The sequence below is a fragment of the Cebus imitator genome, unplaced genomic scaffold, assembly GCF_001604975.1.
Source record: "Cebus imitator isolate Cc_AM_T3 unplaced genomic scaffold, Cebus_imitator-1.0 Scaffold726, whole genome shotgun sequence".
In the NCBI taxonomy this organism is placed as follows: Eukaryota; Metazoa; Chordata; class Mammalia; order Primates; family Cebidae; genus Cebus; species Cebus imitator.
This window is the reverse complement of record NW_016108041.1, coordinates 461702-482038: the sequence shown is the minus strand read 5'-3', so window position 1 is coordinate 482038 and position 20337 is coordinate 461702. Positions and strand designations below refer to the sequence as shown.

General features: G+C 47.6%; 1 protein-coding gene across 3 annotated transcripts in view; it reads right to left on the bottom strand.

Moving 5' to 3' along the window:
• CYP4F22 (cytochrome P450 family 4 subfamily F member 22) overlaps positions 1 to 20337 on the bottom strand; it is a 47103-nt gene that overhangs the window by 15243 nt on the left and 11523 nt on the right. For all 3 annotated transcript variants that reach the window (XM_037735097.1, XM_017519098.2, XM_037735096.1), the window contains exons 2-7: positions 16504 to 16612; positions 14776 to 14998; positions 10242 to 10386; positions 2146 to 2199; positions 1898 to 2025; positions 1568 to 1689 (exon numbers count right to left, since the gene is read on the bottom strand). In XM_037735097.1, the coding sequence (XP_037591025.1) occupies positions 1568 to 1689; positions 1898 to 2025; positions 2146 to 2199; positions 10242 to 10386; positions 14776 to 14997 (671 nt within the window). In that variant the 5' untranslated portion in view covers position 14998; positions 16504 to 16612. The remainder of the gene's footprint in view (positions 1 to 1567; positions 1690 to 1897; positions 2026 to 2145; positions 2200 to 10241; positions 10387 to 14775; positions 14999 to 16503; positions 16613 to 20337) is intronic.

Genomic DNA, 20337 nt, shown 5'->3' with positions numbered 1-20337 from the left:
TATATATATATATATATATATATTTTCACACAAAACCTTGTGCATCAATGTTAATAGCAGATTATTCATAATAGTCAAAAAGAGGAAACAGTGTCCATCGATGGATGACTGAATAAACAAAATGTGGTATTATATGGTAAATGGAATATTATTCACCAGTGAAAAGAAATAACCGATACATGCTACAATATGGATGAGCCTTTCAAACATTATGCTGGGTGAAACAAGCCAGACACAAAAGTCTGTATGATTCCATCTGTGTGAAATATCCGTAACAGGCAAATCTATAGAGACTGAAAGTAGATTAGTGATTACCTAGACCTGAAGGAGAAAGGGAAGGGGAAGGATTGCTAAAGTGTATAAAGTTTCTTGGGATGGGAGAGGGTTGATGAAAATATTCTAAAATCTATTGTAGTAATTGTTGCACAACTCTGAATATACTAAAAGCAATTCAAGTGTATTCTTTAAATGAGTAAATTGCATAGTATGAGAATTGTATCTCAATAAAGCTATTATTTAAAAAAACTAAAGGGTGAAGCCGGCTTGCAGGGAGCTGTACTCAGTCCTGAAGTGAATTTGTTTTCATGCACTTATTGCAGTCTGTCGTTTTCTTGTTTATTTACTTGTTCATGGTTACTGTCTCTCTTCCCACTAAAACGGGAGTTCTAGAAAAGCAACATCTTGTCTTGCTTGTTGACTATGGTGTTCCCAGCACCTAGTTCAGGGCTGGCACATAGTAGGCACTCAGTGAATATTTCTTGGATGAATTAATTATTTAATTTCTAAGGCCATCTTGAATTATTTAATTACTAAGACTATCTTTGCCTTATCCAGCTGGAACATGCCTTTATAATGTCTAAAGTAACAAAGACATTTGTTTGTTATTGAGAACCAACTATGTGTTGCAAGCTTTGTATTAATTATCTCCCTCATTCCTTATGTCCCCACTTAGACTATAAACTTCACAGAACTGTGACTGTTTGTTGTTCACCACCCTGTCCTCAACAGCAATAGCACGGTGCCAAAGCACATAGTAGGTACACAATGAATATTTGATGGATGAATGAATAAACCAGGGCACTGGTTATTTGATTCATTTACTCAACAAATATTCTCTGAGTATCGACTATGTGCCAGGGTAGTGCTGCATCATTTTATCCTTAAAGCATCTCTCAGAGAGTAAGAGATGGTCATCTTTGTTTTACAAACAAGGAAACTGAGCCTCAGAAAGTGGGAAGGACACTGTCCAAAGACCGCACACTCTTCATAGTGGAATGAAAAAATACTAACATTTACTAAGCACCTACTATGTACCAAGCCATTGACCCACATTATCTCATTTAATTCTCACACAGTGAGTATGGGGAAGGAAGTACTATGTCCATTTTTTGATTAAAAACAAGTAGTGAAGCTCAGAAAGATGGTCACTTTCCTGGAACCACATGACCCATCAGTAGCGGGGCTCCCATAGGCCAGAGTGGTCTAACACCTGGGAGTTCCCTTTCTCCTGCCACCGTCTTGCCCCTAGAGCAGTTGGCTCCATCTTCCCAAGAAGAGTCACACTCACTCTTGGCAGTTGCTGTTGTAGCTGAAGACACATTTCTGAAGACTGTCCAGGGTCATGAGGCTGACATGCTCAAACATATCAAGGGAGACCACTGGGCCCTGTGCCAGACGCCGCCATTTAGCCTGCAAGAGAGATTCATGGTGAATACTCGTGGAAACCACAGATGGGGAGTCAGCTTGACAAGGACCCGCTGCATTTTCACCACCAGCTCATTTTACAGATAAAGTAAGTGAGGCCTCCTGATGTCACATGCCTTGCCCAAGCAGGAGCTGGAGCCTGGACCAGCCTCACTCCCAAGACACCCTCTTCCCACAAAGCCTTAGGACTCACATGCATAGTGTCAGTGCACTGGTTGAAGATCTTCATGTAAGGCTTCAAGATGTCAAAGTGGAAGGCCGGTGTCAGCAGGCGGCGGTGCCGGCTCCACTTGTCACCTCTGCTGAGCAGCAGCCCATCCCCTGGGCCCAGAAGACTGAGGTTAGGGGCCTCTCCTGTTACTCTGAAACCCTCCAAGGAACCCCATGCTCTTCCCTCTCTTCTCTGAAGCCCCAGCCTCAGCCTACCCAGTTGGCACTCACCTAGCCAAGGTTTTAGGAAGCCATAGAAGAGGTCATCCTTGGGGGCGATGGCAGCTGTGGAGGGCAAAGGGGCAATGATGACTTAAAACAGAGTTTTTGTTTGTTTGTTTTGTTGTTGTTTTTGAGATGGAGTCTTGCTCTGTCACCCAAGATGGAGTGCAGTGGTGCGATCTCCACTCACTGCAACCTCTGCCTCCCAGGTTCAAGCAATTCTCCTGCCTCAGTAATCCTGAGTAGCTGGGACTACAGGTGCCCACCATCATACCCGGCTAATTTTTTTGTATTTTCAGTAGAAATGGGGCTTCACCATGTTGGCCAGGCTGGTCTCGAACTCCTAACCTCAAGTGATCCACCTGCCTTGGCCTCCCAAAGTACTAGGATTACAAGCATGAGCCACCATGCCAGGCCTCAAAACCGAGTTCTAACCTTGACCTTGCTTATGACTTCCTCAGGCCTCCTCACTGGGCTCTGACCTCTCACAGCATTCCTCCAGTCCATCCTCCACACCTATCCAAGAAAGAGCCTCATAAAACACTGATCTGAACATCAGCCTCCCCTGCTCAAATACCTTCCAGGGCTCCCCATAGCCCTTGTAAAAAGTTCAGGCTCAGCCTAGCATTGAAACCCTATTCCATCTGGCCCTTCCATGCCTCTCCTAACTCATCCTTCAACATACACCAGATAACCCTATTCTCATACATGCTGTGGATCACCTCTGAACCTTTGGCCAGGCTGAGCTGTCTATCCAGAATGGCCTTCTTTACCTGAGTCTTCCCCTAACCCACCCCCTTTTTTTCTCCAGCTCAGGCCATCTGAATCATATCTCCTGTGCTCCTCACCCTCTCCAGTGTGTCCCTCATGCTGGCCCCAGGAGAATCTCATCTGACTATCAGATCTGACTATGCCCCTTCCTGCTCACCACCCATCACCCTTACATACCAGCCCATTTTCAAAGCCCTGAATGATTTGCCTTTGTTCAGCTCTCTCTCAAGATACCTCTGTCTTGCACCCTCCATTCAACATCACAGAACTAACACAACAGAACTTTTTTTTTGAGATGGGGTCTTGCTCTGTCACCCACGCTGGGGTGTGTGGCACAATCAGAGGTCACTGCTGTCTCCAGTTCCTGGACTCAAGCGATCCTCCCGCCTCAGCCTCCCGAGTAGCTGGGACTACAGGCATACACCACCACGCCTGGCTAAGTTTTTAATGTTTTGTATAGACAGGGTCTCGCCATGTTGCCTAGGCTAGTCTTAAACTCCTGAGCTCCAGCTATCCTCCAAGTTCAGCATCCCGAAGTGCTGAGATTACAGGCTTGAGCCGCCATGCCCAGCCACACCACAGAACTCTTCTCAACTCCTCAAAAAAGGCATGCTCTCTCACTCTGAGACTTTCTACCGGTTGCTGCCTCGGCCCCAAACACTCTTCCCTCATCCTGTGGTCTCAACTTGAATGCTTCTCCCCAGCCCTGACCCAGCAGTCACTCTGGACTGTATCCACCCAGTTACAAGCCCCTTAATAGGAGGGTTCATGATGGCCACTGATATATTGATATGAAATAAATTTTTATTAAAGGAATAAATAAGTCGATTAAAAGATGGATGAATGAAAGAGTAAATGGGTGGATGGATGAGTAGATGGACAGATGAGTACATGGATGGATGGATGAATAGCAGATGGATAGGTGGTGGGTGGGTGGGTGGATGAATGGATGGATGGATGGTGGATGGGTGGATGGTGGATAGGTGAGTGGATGTATGAATAATGAATGGATAGATAGTGAGTGGGTAGATGGATGGATGAATGAGTTGGTAGGCAGATGGTGGATGGATGAGTGGGTGGATGAATGAATGAGTGGATAAATGGATGAGTGGATGGATGGATGGATGGATGGATGGATGGGTGGATAGATGAATGGATGGATGAATGGATGGATGGATGGATGGATGGGTGGATAGATGAATGGATGGATGGATGGATGGATGGGTGGATAGATGAATGGATGGATGAATGGATGGATGGATGGATGAGTTGACGGGTGGATGGTGGATAGTTGAGCGGGTGGATGAATGAATGAGTGGATAAATGGATAAGTGGATGGATGGATGGATGGGTGGGTAGATGAATGGATGAATGGATGGATGGATGGATGGATGGATGAGTTGATGGGTGGATGTTGGATAGATGAGTGGATGGATTAATAATGAACGGATAGATGGTGGGTGGGTAGATGGATGGATGAATGGATGGATGATGGATGGATGGATGAGTTGATCGGTGGATGGTGGATGGATGAGCGGGTGGATGAATGAATGAGTGGATAAATGGATGAGTGGATGGATGGGTGGATAGATGAATGGATGGATGAATGGATGGATGATAGATGGATGGATGGATAGATGAGTTGATGGGTGGATGGTGGATGGATGAGCAGGTGGATGAATGAATGAGTGGATAAATGGATGAGTTGATGGATGGATGGATGGATACTTCTATGTACTGAACAGATATGGGGCTGAATGAGCAGAGGCCCGGAAGAAAATACCTGAAATTCGAGTAGTATCACTTTTACCTGAATGTGACTCAGCCACCTACACAGACACACTCCCTGGGAATTGGCCAATTGCATGCACAGTCATCTATCCACTCATCCCCCTATTCAGCATACCTCTTCTGCTGCCTTTATGTGCCCAACCCACACTGGGTGATGCTGGGGACCCACTGATGGCTCAGATCTATGCCCTCCCTGGAAGAGCTCCTGAGTGGGGCAGGAAAGGAAAGCAGAGGCATGCCATGCAATTACCAAGAAGGTAGAAGTGTGCTAGGTGCTACGGAAGGCTCAGAAAGAGGGCTGTTGGAAGTCAGGGCAGGCTTCCTGGAGGAGGCAGCATTGAAGAGGAAAGTGAAAGTCTAGTCCCTCCTCTCTTCTCTGGGCTCTGGACTCCAAGATAGGCTCCACAGAAGTCTTTCTGACACCCAGATCTGGTCAACAGCTGCCTTGTTCAAATACCTCCCATGGCTCCCTATCACTCCCAGGATAAAGCACAAGTTCATTCACTTTGCAGTCCAGTTCCTGCTTAACTGACAGTCTCATTTCCTATTCCTCCCAACACATCACCTTCACTCCAGCCACCCTAGGTCACCTGAATTCCCCTGGAATTTTCACACATCTACATCAATGCACTGATAGGACCTTCCATCTGGGACTCCTTATCTGGCAAACTCCTAGGCATCCTTCAAGGCCCCACTTCACGGACACCTCCTCCAGGAAGCCTTCTCCAAACTCCCTTCTCAGCTGAACCATTGCTCTCTCATCCTCAGGTTCCTTCTCCACTCCAACCCTGACCTCTCAATGCCAGGAAAGTCTGTATCCACGTTCCTCATCAGTTTCCACCTCCAGCGAAAAGGAGATGGTAGGCCAGGTGCCATGATTCACACCTGCAGTCCCAGCACTTTGGGAGGCTGAAGCAGGAGGATCACTTGAGCCCAGAAGTTCAAGACCAGCCTGGGCAACACAGCGAGACTGTCTCTAGAAAAATGTTTTTTAAAAAGAAAAAAAGAGGGGGAGATGGTCATGCCTACCATGGATGAGACAGTGTATGAAATGCCCCCACATGGTTCCAGCAAGGAGAAGCTCATGCTCAGAAAGATTCATAGCACTGTGCTTGAGACCTGGGGTTCTGGGCCAGCCAGGTCTGGGTTCAAATCCCAGCACTGCCACTAACTAGATATGTAAGCCTGGACATATTACCACTGCCAAAGGTGAAAATAGAACAATCTTTCCTCATGGCATCCCAACAAACTCCTGTGTTTCTGGCTCCTAGTAGGTGCTCATTAAACACATGTATACGTAAATAAATAATTGACCAACTGTTGGCTATTTTTATGACTATGATTAAAATTATTATTTATTGGCATCAAGAATTTGTGAGATAAATAGTTGAGTTTCCTGTTCGTAGAAAATTAATGCACACCTGCTGTGGAAAACAGCAAGGTGGTTTCTTAAAAAGTTAAGTACAGAATTACCATATGACTTGTCAATTCTATTTCTAGGTATCTACCAAGAGAGAAATGAAAACATATGTCCACCCCAGAACTTGAACACATATGTCCATAGTAGCATGATTTACAACAGCCAAAATGTAGGTACAACCCAAGTGTCCATCGACAGATGAATGGATCAGCAAAAAAGAATCCATACAATGAAATGAATTCATCCCTAATGACCAACCTGGACAACACAGCAAGAACTCATCTCAACAAAAATAAAAATAAAAATTAGCTGTGCATGGTGGTGCATGCCTGCAGTTCCAGCTGCTCAAGAGACCGAGGCAGGAGGAGGATCGCTTGAGCCCAGGACTTCAAGGCTGCAATGAGTTATGACTATACCACTGCACCCCAGCCTCTAGGTGACAGGGTGAAACCCGGTATCAAAAAAAAAAAAGAAACAAAGAAAGAAAGAAACTGATTCATGCTACAACGTGAATGAACATCAACAACGCAACATTATACTGAGTAAAAAAAAAAGACACAAAAGGTCACACTTTATATGACTCCCTCTCTATGATGTACTCAGAATAAAAATCCACAGAGACAGAGAGCAGATTCAAGGTTACCAGGGGACGGGAGGAGGAGGGAAATGGGAAATGATTACTCAATGGGTACAGAGTTTTTTATGGGATGATTAAAAATTTTGAAACTGGAGAATGCTGGTGGTTACCCAATATGGTGAATACACTAAATACCACTGATTGTTCACTTGTAAATGGTTAATTGTATGTTACATGAATTTTACCTCCGTTAAAAAAAGATTATATGAAAGCAAGCTATAATTATATGCCCATATATCATGATGTTTTCTATAAAGCATGTTTACCTACCTTCTCTCATTAAAATTTCCTAGACCAAAGGCCTATAAGATGATGGGGAAACGGAGGCTCCAACAGGAGCTGGGCCCACCTCTCGGCTCAAGGGCTGTGCACCTCCAAGCTCGGAGCAGCAAGCTACTCCCAGGTGTGGCCCCACGAGGTCCTGGTCAGGGGTGGAGTCCGTGACTGGAGCTTGATCTGTGTCATTCCAGGCAGGGGCAGCCTGGGGCCAAGAGGCCTCGCTCCAGGCTGACTCACAGCCCCACCCTCTCCATCCTGGAGTTCCCTATCTGGCTTCTCTGGTAGAGGACACAGAACATTCCCTGCCTCGCCCGAAGGAGGGGAGGGCAAGAGGCTTAAGCATCTACTACTTGCCAGCCCCTACTCCTTCGTCTGTTTGGAGTCTCAGAACCAGGCAGGATGGTGCTGCCCTGAGGGGGAGGAGGAGGGACAAGGAAGGAGAAAGAAGAAAAAGAGAGGCCAGGCCTCCTAGCTCATGCCTGTAATCCCAGCACTTTGAGAGGCTGAGGCGGGAGGATCACTTGAGGTCAGGAGTTCAAGACCAGCCTGGCCAATATGGTGAAACTCTGTCTCTACTAAAAAATCATCATCATAATAATAATACAAAAATTATCCAGGTGTGGTGGCGCACACCCATAGTCCCAGCCACTTGGCAGGCTATGGCAGGAGAATCACTTGAACCCGAGAGGCAGAGGTTGCAGTGAGCTGAGATCACGCCACTGCACTACAGCCTGGGTGACAGGGCGAGACTATCTCAAAAAAAGAAAAGAAAAAGAGGAAGGAGGACGGGGGAAGAGGAGGAGTAAAGAGAGGAATAGAAGGAGGAGGAGGAGGAGAGGGAGGAAAAGGAAGGGAAAGAGGAAAAGAGAAAGAAAAAAATATATTTAAAAGGCAGAAGAAGAAAAACCCTTATTAGTACCTATCCACATTATTTTTAGCTTTTTAAAAATTTTTTAGACACAGAATTTCACTCTGTTGCCCATGCTGGATGCAATGGCACAATCATAGCTCACTGCAGGCTCAGCCTCTTGGGCTCAAGCAATCCTCCCACCTCAGCCTCCTGAGTAGCTGGGACTACAGGCACACACCACCACACCTGGCTAATTTTTTAAATTTTTTGTAGAGACAGGGTCTTGCTCTGTCACTCAGGCTGGTCTTGAACTCCTGGATTCAAGTGATCCTCCTGCTGTGGCCTCCCAAAGCGCTGAGATTTCAGAAATGAGACCCTGCACATGGCCTCTTATCCGCATTATATTATTCAGCCTTCACAACGGCACTCATTTCACAGATCAAAAACTGAGACCCAGAGAGGCTAGCTAAATGGCTGGGGTCTCACAGTAAGAATGTGCCAAAGCCAGACTCTGAAGCCAACCCACCTCAGTCCTGGCCCAGGGCTCTTCCCACAAGTTGGGACTCATCCCTCGGAAAAGCCACTTCTCCCATCCAAGGTCTAGATTTTCCCCTTATTCCATGGGGACCGTCATCCCTTCACAAATGTATTAATGGGGGACAAAGAGGCATTGAGAGGGAATAGCTGGGGAAGTGGAGGATGGCAGCTTCTTCTTTCACAGCTCCTGGGTGGCAGCCCTGGAGATGGTGCTCAGATGTGTGTTTGTAGAGATAAAGCTGGGTCCAGAGATCCTAATATTCCTGGAACCCGCCCCTCCCACTTTTTTTTTTTTTTTTTTTTTTTGAGAGAGAAAGTCGCTCTGTCACCCAGGCTGGAGTGCAGGGTTCAATCACAGCTCACTGCGGCCTCCAGCTGCTGGGATCAAGCAATCTTCTCACCTCAGACTCCTCAGTAACTGGAACTACAGGCATGCACCACCACACCCGGCTAATATTTTTTAAATGTTTTTGTACAGATGTGGTCTTGCTAGATTACCCAGGCTGGTCTTAAGCTCCTGGGCTCAAGTGATCCTCCCATCTCAGCCACTCAAGTAGCTGGGACTACAGGTGCACATCATGGCCAATGGGTAATTTTTTTTTTTTTTTTTTTGAGAGCTAGGGTCTTACTATGTTGCCCAGGCTAGTCTCAAACTCCTGGCCTCAAGCAACCCTCCTGCTTTGGCCTCCCAAAGTGCTGAGATTACAGGTGTGAGCCACCATGCGTGACCTACTGGAGCTCATTCATCAAATGTCCCCTGATGCCTCTGGAGGTGCCCAGATAATATGGCTTGGCTGTGTCCCCACCCAAATCTCATCTTGTAGTTCCCATAATCCCCATGTGCCATGGGAGGGACCCGGTGGAGGTAATTGAATCGTGGGAGCAGTTACCCCCATGCTGCTGTTCCCATGATAGTGAATGAGTTCTCACGAGATCTGATGAATTTATAAGGGGCTTTCCCGCCTCTTGTTGGCACTTCTTCCTGTCATCATGTGAAGAAGGATGTGTTTGCTTCCCCTTCAACCATGATTGTAGGTTTCCTGAGGCCTCCCCAGCCCTGTGGAACTCTGAGTCAATTAAACCTCTTTCCTTTGTAAATTACCCAGTCTAGGGCAGACCTTTATAGCAGCATGAGAATGCACGAATACACCACGTACACAAGGCATCACACTGAGAATCCAGAGCCCTGCTCATGAGGAAGATAGAGCTGGACAGAGACATACCAGGCCCAAAGGGTTAGGACTGAGAATGGGTCTGTCTGGGAAGTTAAAGAAGGATTCCTGGAGGAGGCAGCCATTGGAGCTGGGTGTTGAAGGCTGAGCAAGAGCTTGCCAAGCACACTTGGGAGTTTCACATCCCGGGATAGGTGTGGACTGCACAAGGAAGAAGCAATTCTTCCACAACTCCCTCCCTGCCAGTCAGAGTCAGCCCGAGTGATGACAGCAGGCTGCAGGCTGAGTCACCAAGAGTCATGGCCACAATGAGAATGTAAGAATCAGATGATGGGAGTGCCATGGCCAGAGATCGGGCAACACTTACTTAACAAACCCATAGTGAACAACTGCCTATCGAAACATGCTTGGCTCTGACTGCCAGGTGGATGGACATTCCCTCAAAGTTCCTGGAACTCAGTCATTGTCACATCTTTGCCCATACTGTCCTCACAATCTGGCCTGCCAGTCTTGCTTTGGCAAACTCTTATTCATCCTTCAAAGCCCAATTCAAATGACCCTTCCTCTGGATATCCCACCTGCCTAGAATCTCAGGTAGGCTCTGGGAGTTGAGGACTCACCTATTGCTCTGAGGCCCAGCCCACCTACCTGAGGCTCCCAAAAGGGGCTTGATGTAATCGGGATGCACCAGAACCAACAGTGGCAGGACGGGTCCCATCCACACCAAGAGTACATGGTGCATGCTGTCCAGTACCTTCTTCTCATCTTGAAGGCCTGCCTCATTTGGAAGGTACTACAAGAGATAAGGGAGGAGCAATGAGGAGGTGTCCAGCCCCAGCTTCCCCCTGCCATCTCCTCTAGTCACGAAACAAGCCCAGTGGTGCTACGTGATGATTTCAGGCAGTTGGCTGCATCTCCCTGGGCCTCCATTTTCTCATCGGAAAAATGGGGAAGAACCAACTCTCCCTCTGAGGCCAGTAGAAAGGATTCACAAAATGGCAAAGCAAGAGCCCCAGCATGGGCCTGACACATAGCTGATGTTCAATAACTAAAAATAGTGGCTGGGCATAAGGTCTCATAATCCTAGCACTTTGGGAGGCTGAGACGAGTGGATCACCTGAGGTCAGGAGTTTGAGACAGGTCTGGCCAACATGGTAAAACCCCATCTCTACTAAAAATACAAAAATTAGCTGGGCATGGTGGCAGGTGACTGTAATCCCAGCTACTCAGGAGGCTGAGACAGGAAAATCGCTTGAACCCTAGAGGAAGGCGGAGGTTGCAGTGAGCAGAGATTGTGCCATTGCACTCCAGCCTGGGTGACAAGAGCAAGACCCTGTCTCTTAAAAAATAAAAATAAGAGGCCGGGCGTGGTGGCTCACGCCTGTAATCCAAGCACTTTGGAAGCCAAGGCAGGCGGATCACCTGAGGTCGGGAATTCAAGACCAGCCTGACCAACATGGTGAAACCCCATCTTTAAATAATAAATAAATAAATAAATAAACAAATAAATAAATAAATAAAAATAAGGCTGGGCGAGGTAGCTTACACCTGTAATCCCAGCACTTTGGGAAGTCAAGGCAGGCAAATCACAAGGTCAGGAGATCAAGACCATCCTGGCTAACACGGTGAAATCCCGTCTCTACTAAAAAATACAAAAAAATTAGCCAGGCGTGGTGGCAGGTGCCTTAGTCCCAGCTACTCAGGAGGCTGAGGCAGAAGAATCACTTGAACCCGGGAGGCGGAGGTTATAGTGAGCCAAAATCGTGCCACTGCACTCCAGCCCGGGTGACAGAGTGAGACTCTATCTCAAAAAAATAAATAAGTAAAAAATAAAAATAGTAATGATAGACACACAGATGGTCATGGCTGACATTTATCAAGTACTTGCTATGTGAGTAATAGGATGTTGCTGTTATGTTCACCACATACAGGTGTCTGTACTGTGTTGGTCCCTGTGGTGGAGACTTTTCATGTATTGGCACATTTACTTGGCACAGGAACCCTACGAGACCGTTGCTATTATTTTCCTCATTTTATTTTTGCTCAGCAAGGTCGAATGGCTTTTCTGAAGTTACAAGTTAAGTTGGTGGCTGCTCTGGCTTAGGCTCCCCCAGAATGAAGTCCTGAGACAAGGGTTCTAGGGCTGGTAGTTTATTTGGGGGGTCATCCCCAAAAACGTGGGTGGTGAAATGGGAAAAGAAGACAGCCAGTAAAGGATGACGTGTCAAGGAAGTTACCCCCAAGGGCAACCAGAGCTTGGTCCCACTGGGGAGCTGGGAGGACAGAGTAGCGCATTGCATCTCAGAGTCATCCCACCTGAGGGCGAGGGAGCTGGGGTATTTATGCACCAATACCCATCTGTCATTGGCTGAGGGTCACTCCTGGGGGCATTAATTCCCAAGTTCACAGAACCAACAGGACAGGCCCTGAGACTCTAGGCATGTACCACCACACCCGGCTAATTTTTAAATTTTTTGTAAGACTGGGTCTTCCTATGTTGCCCAAGCTGGCCTCAAACTCCCAAGCTCAAGCAGTTCTCCTGCCTTGGCCTCCCAACGTGCTGGGATTGACTGCAAAGGTGTGAGCCACTGTGCCCAGCCTTTATTTCATTTGCAGAGTGAGCTCCAGCCACCAGAGAAAGCCCCTAAAATGCAGGAGCTGGCAGCTGGACGTCAGGCCACTGCATCCAAAAATGGGTTAAGAGGAATATGGGCAAGCTCTGGCATCATCTGCAAAGCTAGTGTTGGAACCCAGGCCACCTAGCTATAAAACCGCACGTCCTCAAACTGCTATATGAGGCAGGAAAGCTTCAGGCTCAACCTCAGACAAATCCAAGTTCAAACCCACCTTCGGCGACCGTGTTACCTTGGGCAAGCCACTTAACCTCTCTGTGCTCAAATCTATAAAAGTGTGAATCCATGAAATAGGACAGATCCATCCTCATTTCACAGGCCGTGAGAATTAGAGGAGAGCTCAGATACAAAGCAGGCTAACCCAGGGCCTAGCCAGCAATAAGGCTCAGCAATTGCCAAACGAGTAAACCAACAAATAACTCCTTTCTAGCTGCTGTGTCTCCTTCTCTGTCAGGCTCAGCCCTGATCGTGTTCACACCCAAGGCTCAATTGCAGCCTCACCCAGCCCCGTGGGCCTAGGAGCTGGGCTGGACGGACAGTGTCAAGGCTGGGTTTAGAGCTGGCCCCGGCCACCTCCTCCAGGCTCTAGAGCTTGGCCACACCCTTTCGGACAAGCATCACATCCGGAGAGGGCTTTCTAGAGTAAGGGCACTGGACATGGGGCATGAAGAATGAGTAGAAGCTGATCTAGTAGAGGAGCCTATCTGGACAGAGGGTGCAGTTTGGGCAAAGGCCTTGGAGGTGAGAGCTTTGTTACAGGAGTGGGAAGTGATTTTATGGAGCTAGGAAGGGATGGTGAAGTAAGTGAGAAGGATAGAGGTTGGAGCCAAAAGAGCCTTGAACACCAGACTTTCTCCGAATGGCAACAGGGAGCCATGGAGGGTGTGTGAGCAGGGTCAGGGATGTGGTTGGATGCAAGAATCCCTCTGGAGCCAGGATGGGAGATGGACTGAAGAGATGAAACTGAAGGTAGAAACTCAAGGAGGAGGCTGAACCGTAGACCAGCAGTAGAGGATAAGGCCTGACTAGGGGTGGGGGGTGGAGGAAATGAAGGAGAAAAGTCCAAAAAGAAAAGTCCAGCCTATTTCATCCAGAAAGTAGAGGCATCAGAGAGTAGAATTAAAAAAAGGGAGGCCTGGCGCAGTGGCTCACCTGAGGTCAGGAGTTTGAGACCAGCCTGGCTAACATGGTGAAACCCCATCTCTACTAAAAATACAAAAACTAGCTGGGCATTGGAGCATACACTTGCAGGCTTGCAGTCACAGCTACTTGGGAGGCTGAGGCAGGACAATCCCATGAGCCCAGGAGGTAGAGGCTGCAGTGAGCCATGATTGCACCACTGAACTCCAGCCTAGGTGACAGAGAAAGACCCTGTCTCTAAAAAAGAAAAAAAAAAAAAGGAAAGGAAAGAAAAGTACAGCCTATCTCATCCAGAAACTAGAGGCAACAGAGGGTAGAACTAAAAGCAGGGAGGCTAGAGCTCGACAGCCTGGGTTTGAACTCCAGCTCTGCCACTTACAAGCTGTGTGACCTAGGGTCAGCTACTTAACCTCTCTGTGCCTCAGTAATCTTCCAAGCAAAATGGGGATAGTCATGGGACGTACTTCCTAGGATTGTCCAGAGAATGGAAGGAGTTAATATTTGCCTGGAAAAATAAATGGCACATATCTGCAAAATTAAAAAGGACTCAAGAGGCTGAGGCCAAAGGATCACTCGAGCTTAGGAGTTCGAGGCTGGCCTAGGCAACAGACTGAGACCCTGTCTCAAAAAAAAAAAAAAAAAAATCCATGCAATAAAAGGGTAAGAGTCCTGACCTGGGACCACAGCATTCAAGGGAGAAGAGTGGAACCACATTGGGAATAGGACGTGTTCCCCTCCCCACCTCCATCCCTACCCTGGGATTCCAAACTCCAGAGGTAAAGGAACCTGTTGCTGCAGTGATAGCTCTAAAATTATAGAGTTCCTTTTTTTTTTTTTTTTTTTTTCTTAGAGAGACAGGGTCTCACTAGGTCACCCAGGCTAGAATGCAGTGGCGCAATCATAGCTCACTGCAGCCTCAAACTCTCAGGCTCAAGCGATCCTCCTGCCTCAGCCTCCCGAGTAACTGGGACTACAGGTGTGTACCACTGCACTCAGCTAATTTTTGTAATTTTTCTTACCACTGCACTCAGCTAATTTTTGTAATTTTTCTTATAGAGATGGGATCTCACTGTGTTCCCCAGGCTGGTCTCGAACTCCTAAGCTCAAGCAATCCTCCCACTTCAGCCTCCCAAAATAATTCCTCCCTCTTTATTTATTTATTTTTTATTTTTTATGCTCCAGATGCACTGGATAATTCATCTTTAAAGTTTGTTCTGCTTCCTCCCAACTGTGTGACCTTGGGTAAACTGCTTGCCCTCTCTGAGGCTCAGTCTCATACCCCATCATATAAATCTGCTTCTAGCTCCAACCAGATTCTTGGGAGGCTGTGGGAAACCAGCAGGTCCACCATCCTTGCCTATTACCCCGCACCTGCCCAACCCATCCCAGTCCTGCCCGGCCACACTTACCATGCCTAGGTGGCCCAGCAGCCAGTTACGCCGGGGGGGCTGGGGGAAGCAGCGCAGCCGGCGGCAGGTGATGTAGAAGCTCTGGCAGAGCCTCAGGAACTGTAGCAGCAGGCGGAACAGGAAGAAGAGCAGGGAGAGGAGGAGGGCGGACACCGCGTATACGCGGAACGCCGTCTTCTCCAGCCCCAGGTGGTGCAGCAGGTGGTCCGTGAGGGGTAGCATCCTGGAGACACATAGGGTCAGGGGTCAGTGCAACATACAAGACGATGACCCATGGGGTCAGGTACAGTGTGCCTAGGGCACAGCAGGTTCCCAGCGCACGTGAGTCCCAGACACCAAGGATACCTCTTCATCCCCCAGCCCTGACCTCCAGCCAGCTGGACAGATAGATATACTTGGGGCCCTGCTCATATGCCCTCAGCCTTGACTTTGGCAAGGTCATGCCCTTGACTTCTCTACCGTAGGGCATTCTCTACTCATGCATAGCCGGTCAGGCTGGGAAACCTAGATCCCCCTCCTAAAGGAACAGCTCTCAACCAATGACTGATGCTCACTGGTGGATAAATACCCCAGCTCCCTCACCCCTTGGGTGCAGTGACCCAGAGATATGGCTTCCACTCTCACTCCAGGCTTCCCCAGTGAGATTAAACTCCAGCTGCCCACAATAGAAACTCTTTAGCCACTTCCTTTCCCTCTCTTTTACTTTTTTTTTTTTTTTAGTTGAGATTCCCATAATGCAAAATTAATCATTTTAAAGAGAATAACTCAGTGGCATTGAGTACATTTACATATCATGCAAATACTACCTCCATCTAATTTCAGGACTTTCTTTCTTCCTTTCTTTTTTTCCTTTCTCTCCTTCTTTCTTTCTCTCTTTTTTTCTTTTTTCTTTTGTTGAAGGTCTCCTCTGTCATGCAGGCTAGAGTGCAGTGGCACAATCATGGCTCACTGCAGCCTCAACCTCTCCAGCTGAAGCAATCCTCCCACCTCAGTCTCCCAAGTAGCTGGAACTACAGGTGCATGCCACCAAGCCCAGCTGATTTTTGTTTTCTGTTTTTGTAGAGACAGTGTTTTGCCATGTTGCCCAGGCTGGTCTCGAATTCCCGGGCTCAAGCGATCTTCCTGCCTTGGCCTCCCAAAGTGCTAGGATTACAGGTGTGAGCCACCTCGCCCAGCTAGTTTCAGAACATTTTCATTATCCCCCCAAAAACCCATCCCTGTTAGTAGCCACTTCTCCCTCCCTGAAGCCCCTGGCACCACTCATCTGCTTTCTCTCTCTATGGATTTAAGTATTCTGGATAGTTCCTATAAATCTATCAAATTCTATGTGGCCTTTTGTGTCTGGCTTCCTTCACTCAGCATCCTGTTTTCAAGGTTCATCTACATTGTAGCATCAATCAGAGCTTAATTCCTTGTACTGCTGAGTAATCTTCCTTTCTTTCTTCCTTCCTTCCTTCCCTCCTTCTTTGAGACAGGGTCTGGTTCCATCACTCAGGCTGGAGTGCAGTGGTGTGATCATGGCTTGCTCCAGCCTTGACCTCCCAGGCTCGTGTGATTCTCCTGCCTCAGCCTCCCAAGTAGCTGGGACTACAGGTGCATGCCACCACACCCAGCCTCATATTTTCCTTATCCATTCAACTGTGGATGGACATTTGGGCTGTTTCCACCTTTTGGCTATTATGAAATATGCTACTCTGAACATGCGTGCACATTTATTTGTCTGAGTACCTGTTTTCAATTCTTTGGGGTTCACTTTCTTCTTCCTTGCTGGTATTTTCTGTGATCACTTCCCCCAAAAAAGTTACTTGCACTCAGATCCTTGCTTTAGGGCCAGCTCCTAAGGAACCAAGACAAAGCGGGTAGGTAACCATAACATGAATAAAACAGTAACCAGGCAGGAAGGGCTTCCCATGCGCCAAGCACCACCATGCTCCGGGCAGTACCAGCCTCATCTCAGGGAATCTGATATGGTGGGGATCTGTGTCGTCACCCAAACCTTATGTTGAACTGTAATCCCCAGTGTTGGAGATGGGGTCTGGTGAAAGGCGTTTGGATCACAGAGGTGGTATCTCATTGTTTAGTACTATCCTCTTGGTGCTTGTCTTCCAGATAGTGAGTGAGTTCTCATGGGATCTTGTTGTGGGTTTTTTGGTTTTTGTCTGGAGATAGGGTCTTGCTCTTGTTGCCCAGGCTGAAGCACAGTGGCATGATCAGCCTCCTGAGTAGCTAAGATTACAGGCACGCACCACCACATCTAGCTAATTTTTTTTTTTGAGTGTATATTTTGGTAGAGATGGGGTTTCACCATGTTGCCCAGGCTGGTCTTGAACTCCTGACCTCAGGTGATCCGCCCTCCTTGACCTCCCAAAGTGCTGGGATTACAGGCATGAGCCACCATGCCCAGCCTGAGATCCCGTTGTTTAAAAGTGTGTAGCACTGGCTGGGCATGGTGGCTCAAACCTGTAATACTAGCACTTTGGGAGGTTGAGGTGGGCAGATCACATGAGGCCAGGAGTTCAAAACCAGCCTGGGAAATATGGTGAAACCCTGTCTCTAGTAAAATACAAAAAATTAGCCAGGCATGGTTGTGGGTGCCTGTAGTCCCAGCTACTCGGGAGGCTGAGGCAGGAGTATCGCTGAACCCAGGAGGCAGAGGTTGCAGTGATCCAAGATTGTACCATTGCACTCCAGCCTGGGTGGCAGAGCAAGACTCTGTCTCCAAAAAGAAAAAGAAAAAAAAGTATGTAACACCTCCCGCGTCCCTCTCTTACTCCTGCACCAGCCAAGTGATACAGCTACTCCCATTCTGCCTTCTACCATGATTGTAAGTTTCCTGACGCCTCCCGAGAAGCTGAGCAGATGCCAGCATCATGCTTCCTGTCCAGCCTGCAGAACCAAGAGCCAATAACATCTCTTTTCTTTATAAATTATCCAGTCTCAGGCATTTCTTTATAGCAATGCGAGAATGGACTAACACAGAATCATACACCAGTCCTCAGAGGTAGGTTCTATCATTCTCTCCATTTTCCAGATGAGGAAGCTAAACCCCGGCTCAATTTCTCAAACTCAACAGAGACAGAAGCTGGCAGGGGTTCCCCCAAGGCCCCATTAAGGGCCATCCTTAATCACCTTCACTTTGGGGGACCAAGGATCTCAGATCACCCCAAGGAGATTCCTGAAAATGACTGGAGCCTGCTCTCTTCTCTCCTTTCCAGCCAGTACCAACGGCTGAGGGTTCTTCCCTCTATACGCCTATCTCCTCGGCCACCACAGCTAAAGGTGTGTATTCCAGGTGCGCCTCTGAGCCCTCAAACCCACCCACCCCTCCCAACAGTGTCCTCTACTAAGGGTTCAGACTAGTGTAGCTCTTCTTATTATTATTTCTTCTTTCTTCTTTTTTTGAAACAGAGTCTCACTCTATTGCCCAGGCTGGAGTGTAATGGGATGATCTTGGCTCACTGCAACCTCCGCCTCCCGGTTCAAGCGATTCTCCTGCCTCAGCCTCCCAAGTAGCTGGGATTATAGGCAACTACCAACACTCCCAACTAATTCTTTGTATTTTCAGTAGAGACTGGCTTTCACCATGTTGGCCAGGCTGGTCTTGAACTCCTGACCTCAAGTGATCCACCCTCCTCAGCCTCCCTAAGTGCTGGGATTACAGACGTGAGCCGCCATGCCAGGCTTCATTTTGCTCTTCTGCTAGCCAATGCCAAACCACATTTACCATCCAGAAGTGAAATTTCTTGGCCAGGTGCAGTGGTTCACACCTGTAGTCTTAACATTTTGGGAGGCTGAGGCAGGTAGATCACTTGAGGTCAGGAGTTGGAGACCAGCCTCGAAAACATGACAAAACCCTGTATCTACTAAACATACAAAAATTAGCTGGGTGTGGTGGTACGAGCCTGCAATCCCAGCTACTCAGGAGGCTGAGGCAGGAGAATCACTGGAACCTGGGAAGTGGAGGTTGCAATGAACTGAGGTCATGCCACTGCACTCCAGCCTGGGTGATGGAGTAAGACTCCATCTCAAAACAAAATAAAAATAATAAAAATAAAGAAGTGAAATTTCTTTCTGAGACAGAGTGTCACTCTATCACCCAGGCTACATAGTGACCCTAAAGAGCACTATCACAGCTCAGTGCAGCCTCAACCTCCCAGGCTGAAGTGATTCTCCCACCTCAGCCTCCCAAGTAGCTGGGACTAACAGGTGCGCACCACCATGCCCAGATAATTTTTTCTATTTTTTGTAGAGACAAGAGTCTCATGATGTTGCCCAGACTGGTCTCAAATTCCTAGGCTCAAGCAATCCTCCTACCTCTGCCTCCCAAAGTGCTGAGATTTACAGGCATGAGCCACCTCACCTGGCTTCAGAAGTGAAATTTTTATTAGTTACCACATCCTGGGAAAACAGCTAGGTGGGTCATCCTCAGATTTGGTGATCCCAATTGGGATAGATATTATGACTTAAAATATAGAGTATATGACCAGTCTTAAGACGGTTACAATCAAAACAAAAAACAGAAAATAAGTATGAACAAGGACGTGAACAAATTGGAACTGTTTTGCACTGTTGGTGGGAATGTAAAATGGTAAAGCTACTGTGGAAAACCATATGGTGGTTTTTTGTTTGTTTGTTTTTTGAGATGGAGTTTTGCTCTTGTTGCCCAGGCTGGAGTGCAATGGTGCAGTCTCAGCTCACTGCAACCTCCGCCTCCCAGGTTCAAGCGATTCTCATGCCTCAGCCTCCCAAGTAGCTGGGACTACAGGCACATGCCACCATACCCGGCTAATTTTTGTATTTTTCGTAGAGACGGGGTTTTACCATGTTGGCCAATCTGGTCTCAAACTCCTGACTTCAGGCTATCCACCCACCTCGACCTCCCAAAGTGCTGGCATTACAGGCGTGAGCCACTGCAGCCACTGGTGGTTCCTTTTATGGGTAAACAAGCTGCACATGGTGATGCACAGCTGTGGTCCCAGCTACCTGGGGGGCTGAGGTGGGAAGATTGCTTGAGCCCAGGTGTTTGAGTTTGCAGTGAGCTATGATCACGCCACTGCACTCCAGCTTGGGTGACATAGGGAAATCCTGTCTCTTAAAATAATTAAATTTAAAATTAAACATAGAATTACCCTATAATCCATCCATTCTACTTATGGGTATACACCCCAAAGAACTGAAACCAGCATCTCTAAGAGATATTTGCACACTCATGTTCAGAGGAGCAGGAGTGATAATCACTAAAACGTGGAAGTAGGCTGGGTACAGTGGCTCATGCGTGTAATCCCAGCACTTTGGGAGGCTGAGGGGGGCAGATCACCTGAGGTCAGGAGTTTGAGATCAGACTGGCCAACATGGCGAAACCCCGTCTTTACTAAAAATACAATGCAAATATTACACTTGTATACAATATTATATTTGTATTTGTATACAATTGAATTTGTGTACAAATATTGTATAAATATATCAGCCAGGTGTGGTGGTGGGAACCTGTAATCACAGCTACTGGGGAGGCTGAGGCCCAGGAATCACTTGAACCCAGGAGGCAGAGGTTGCAGTGAGCTG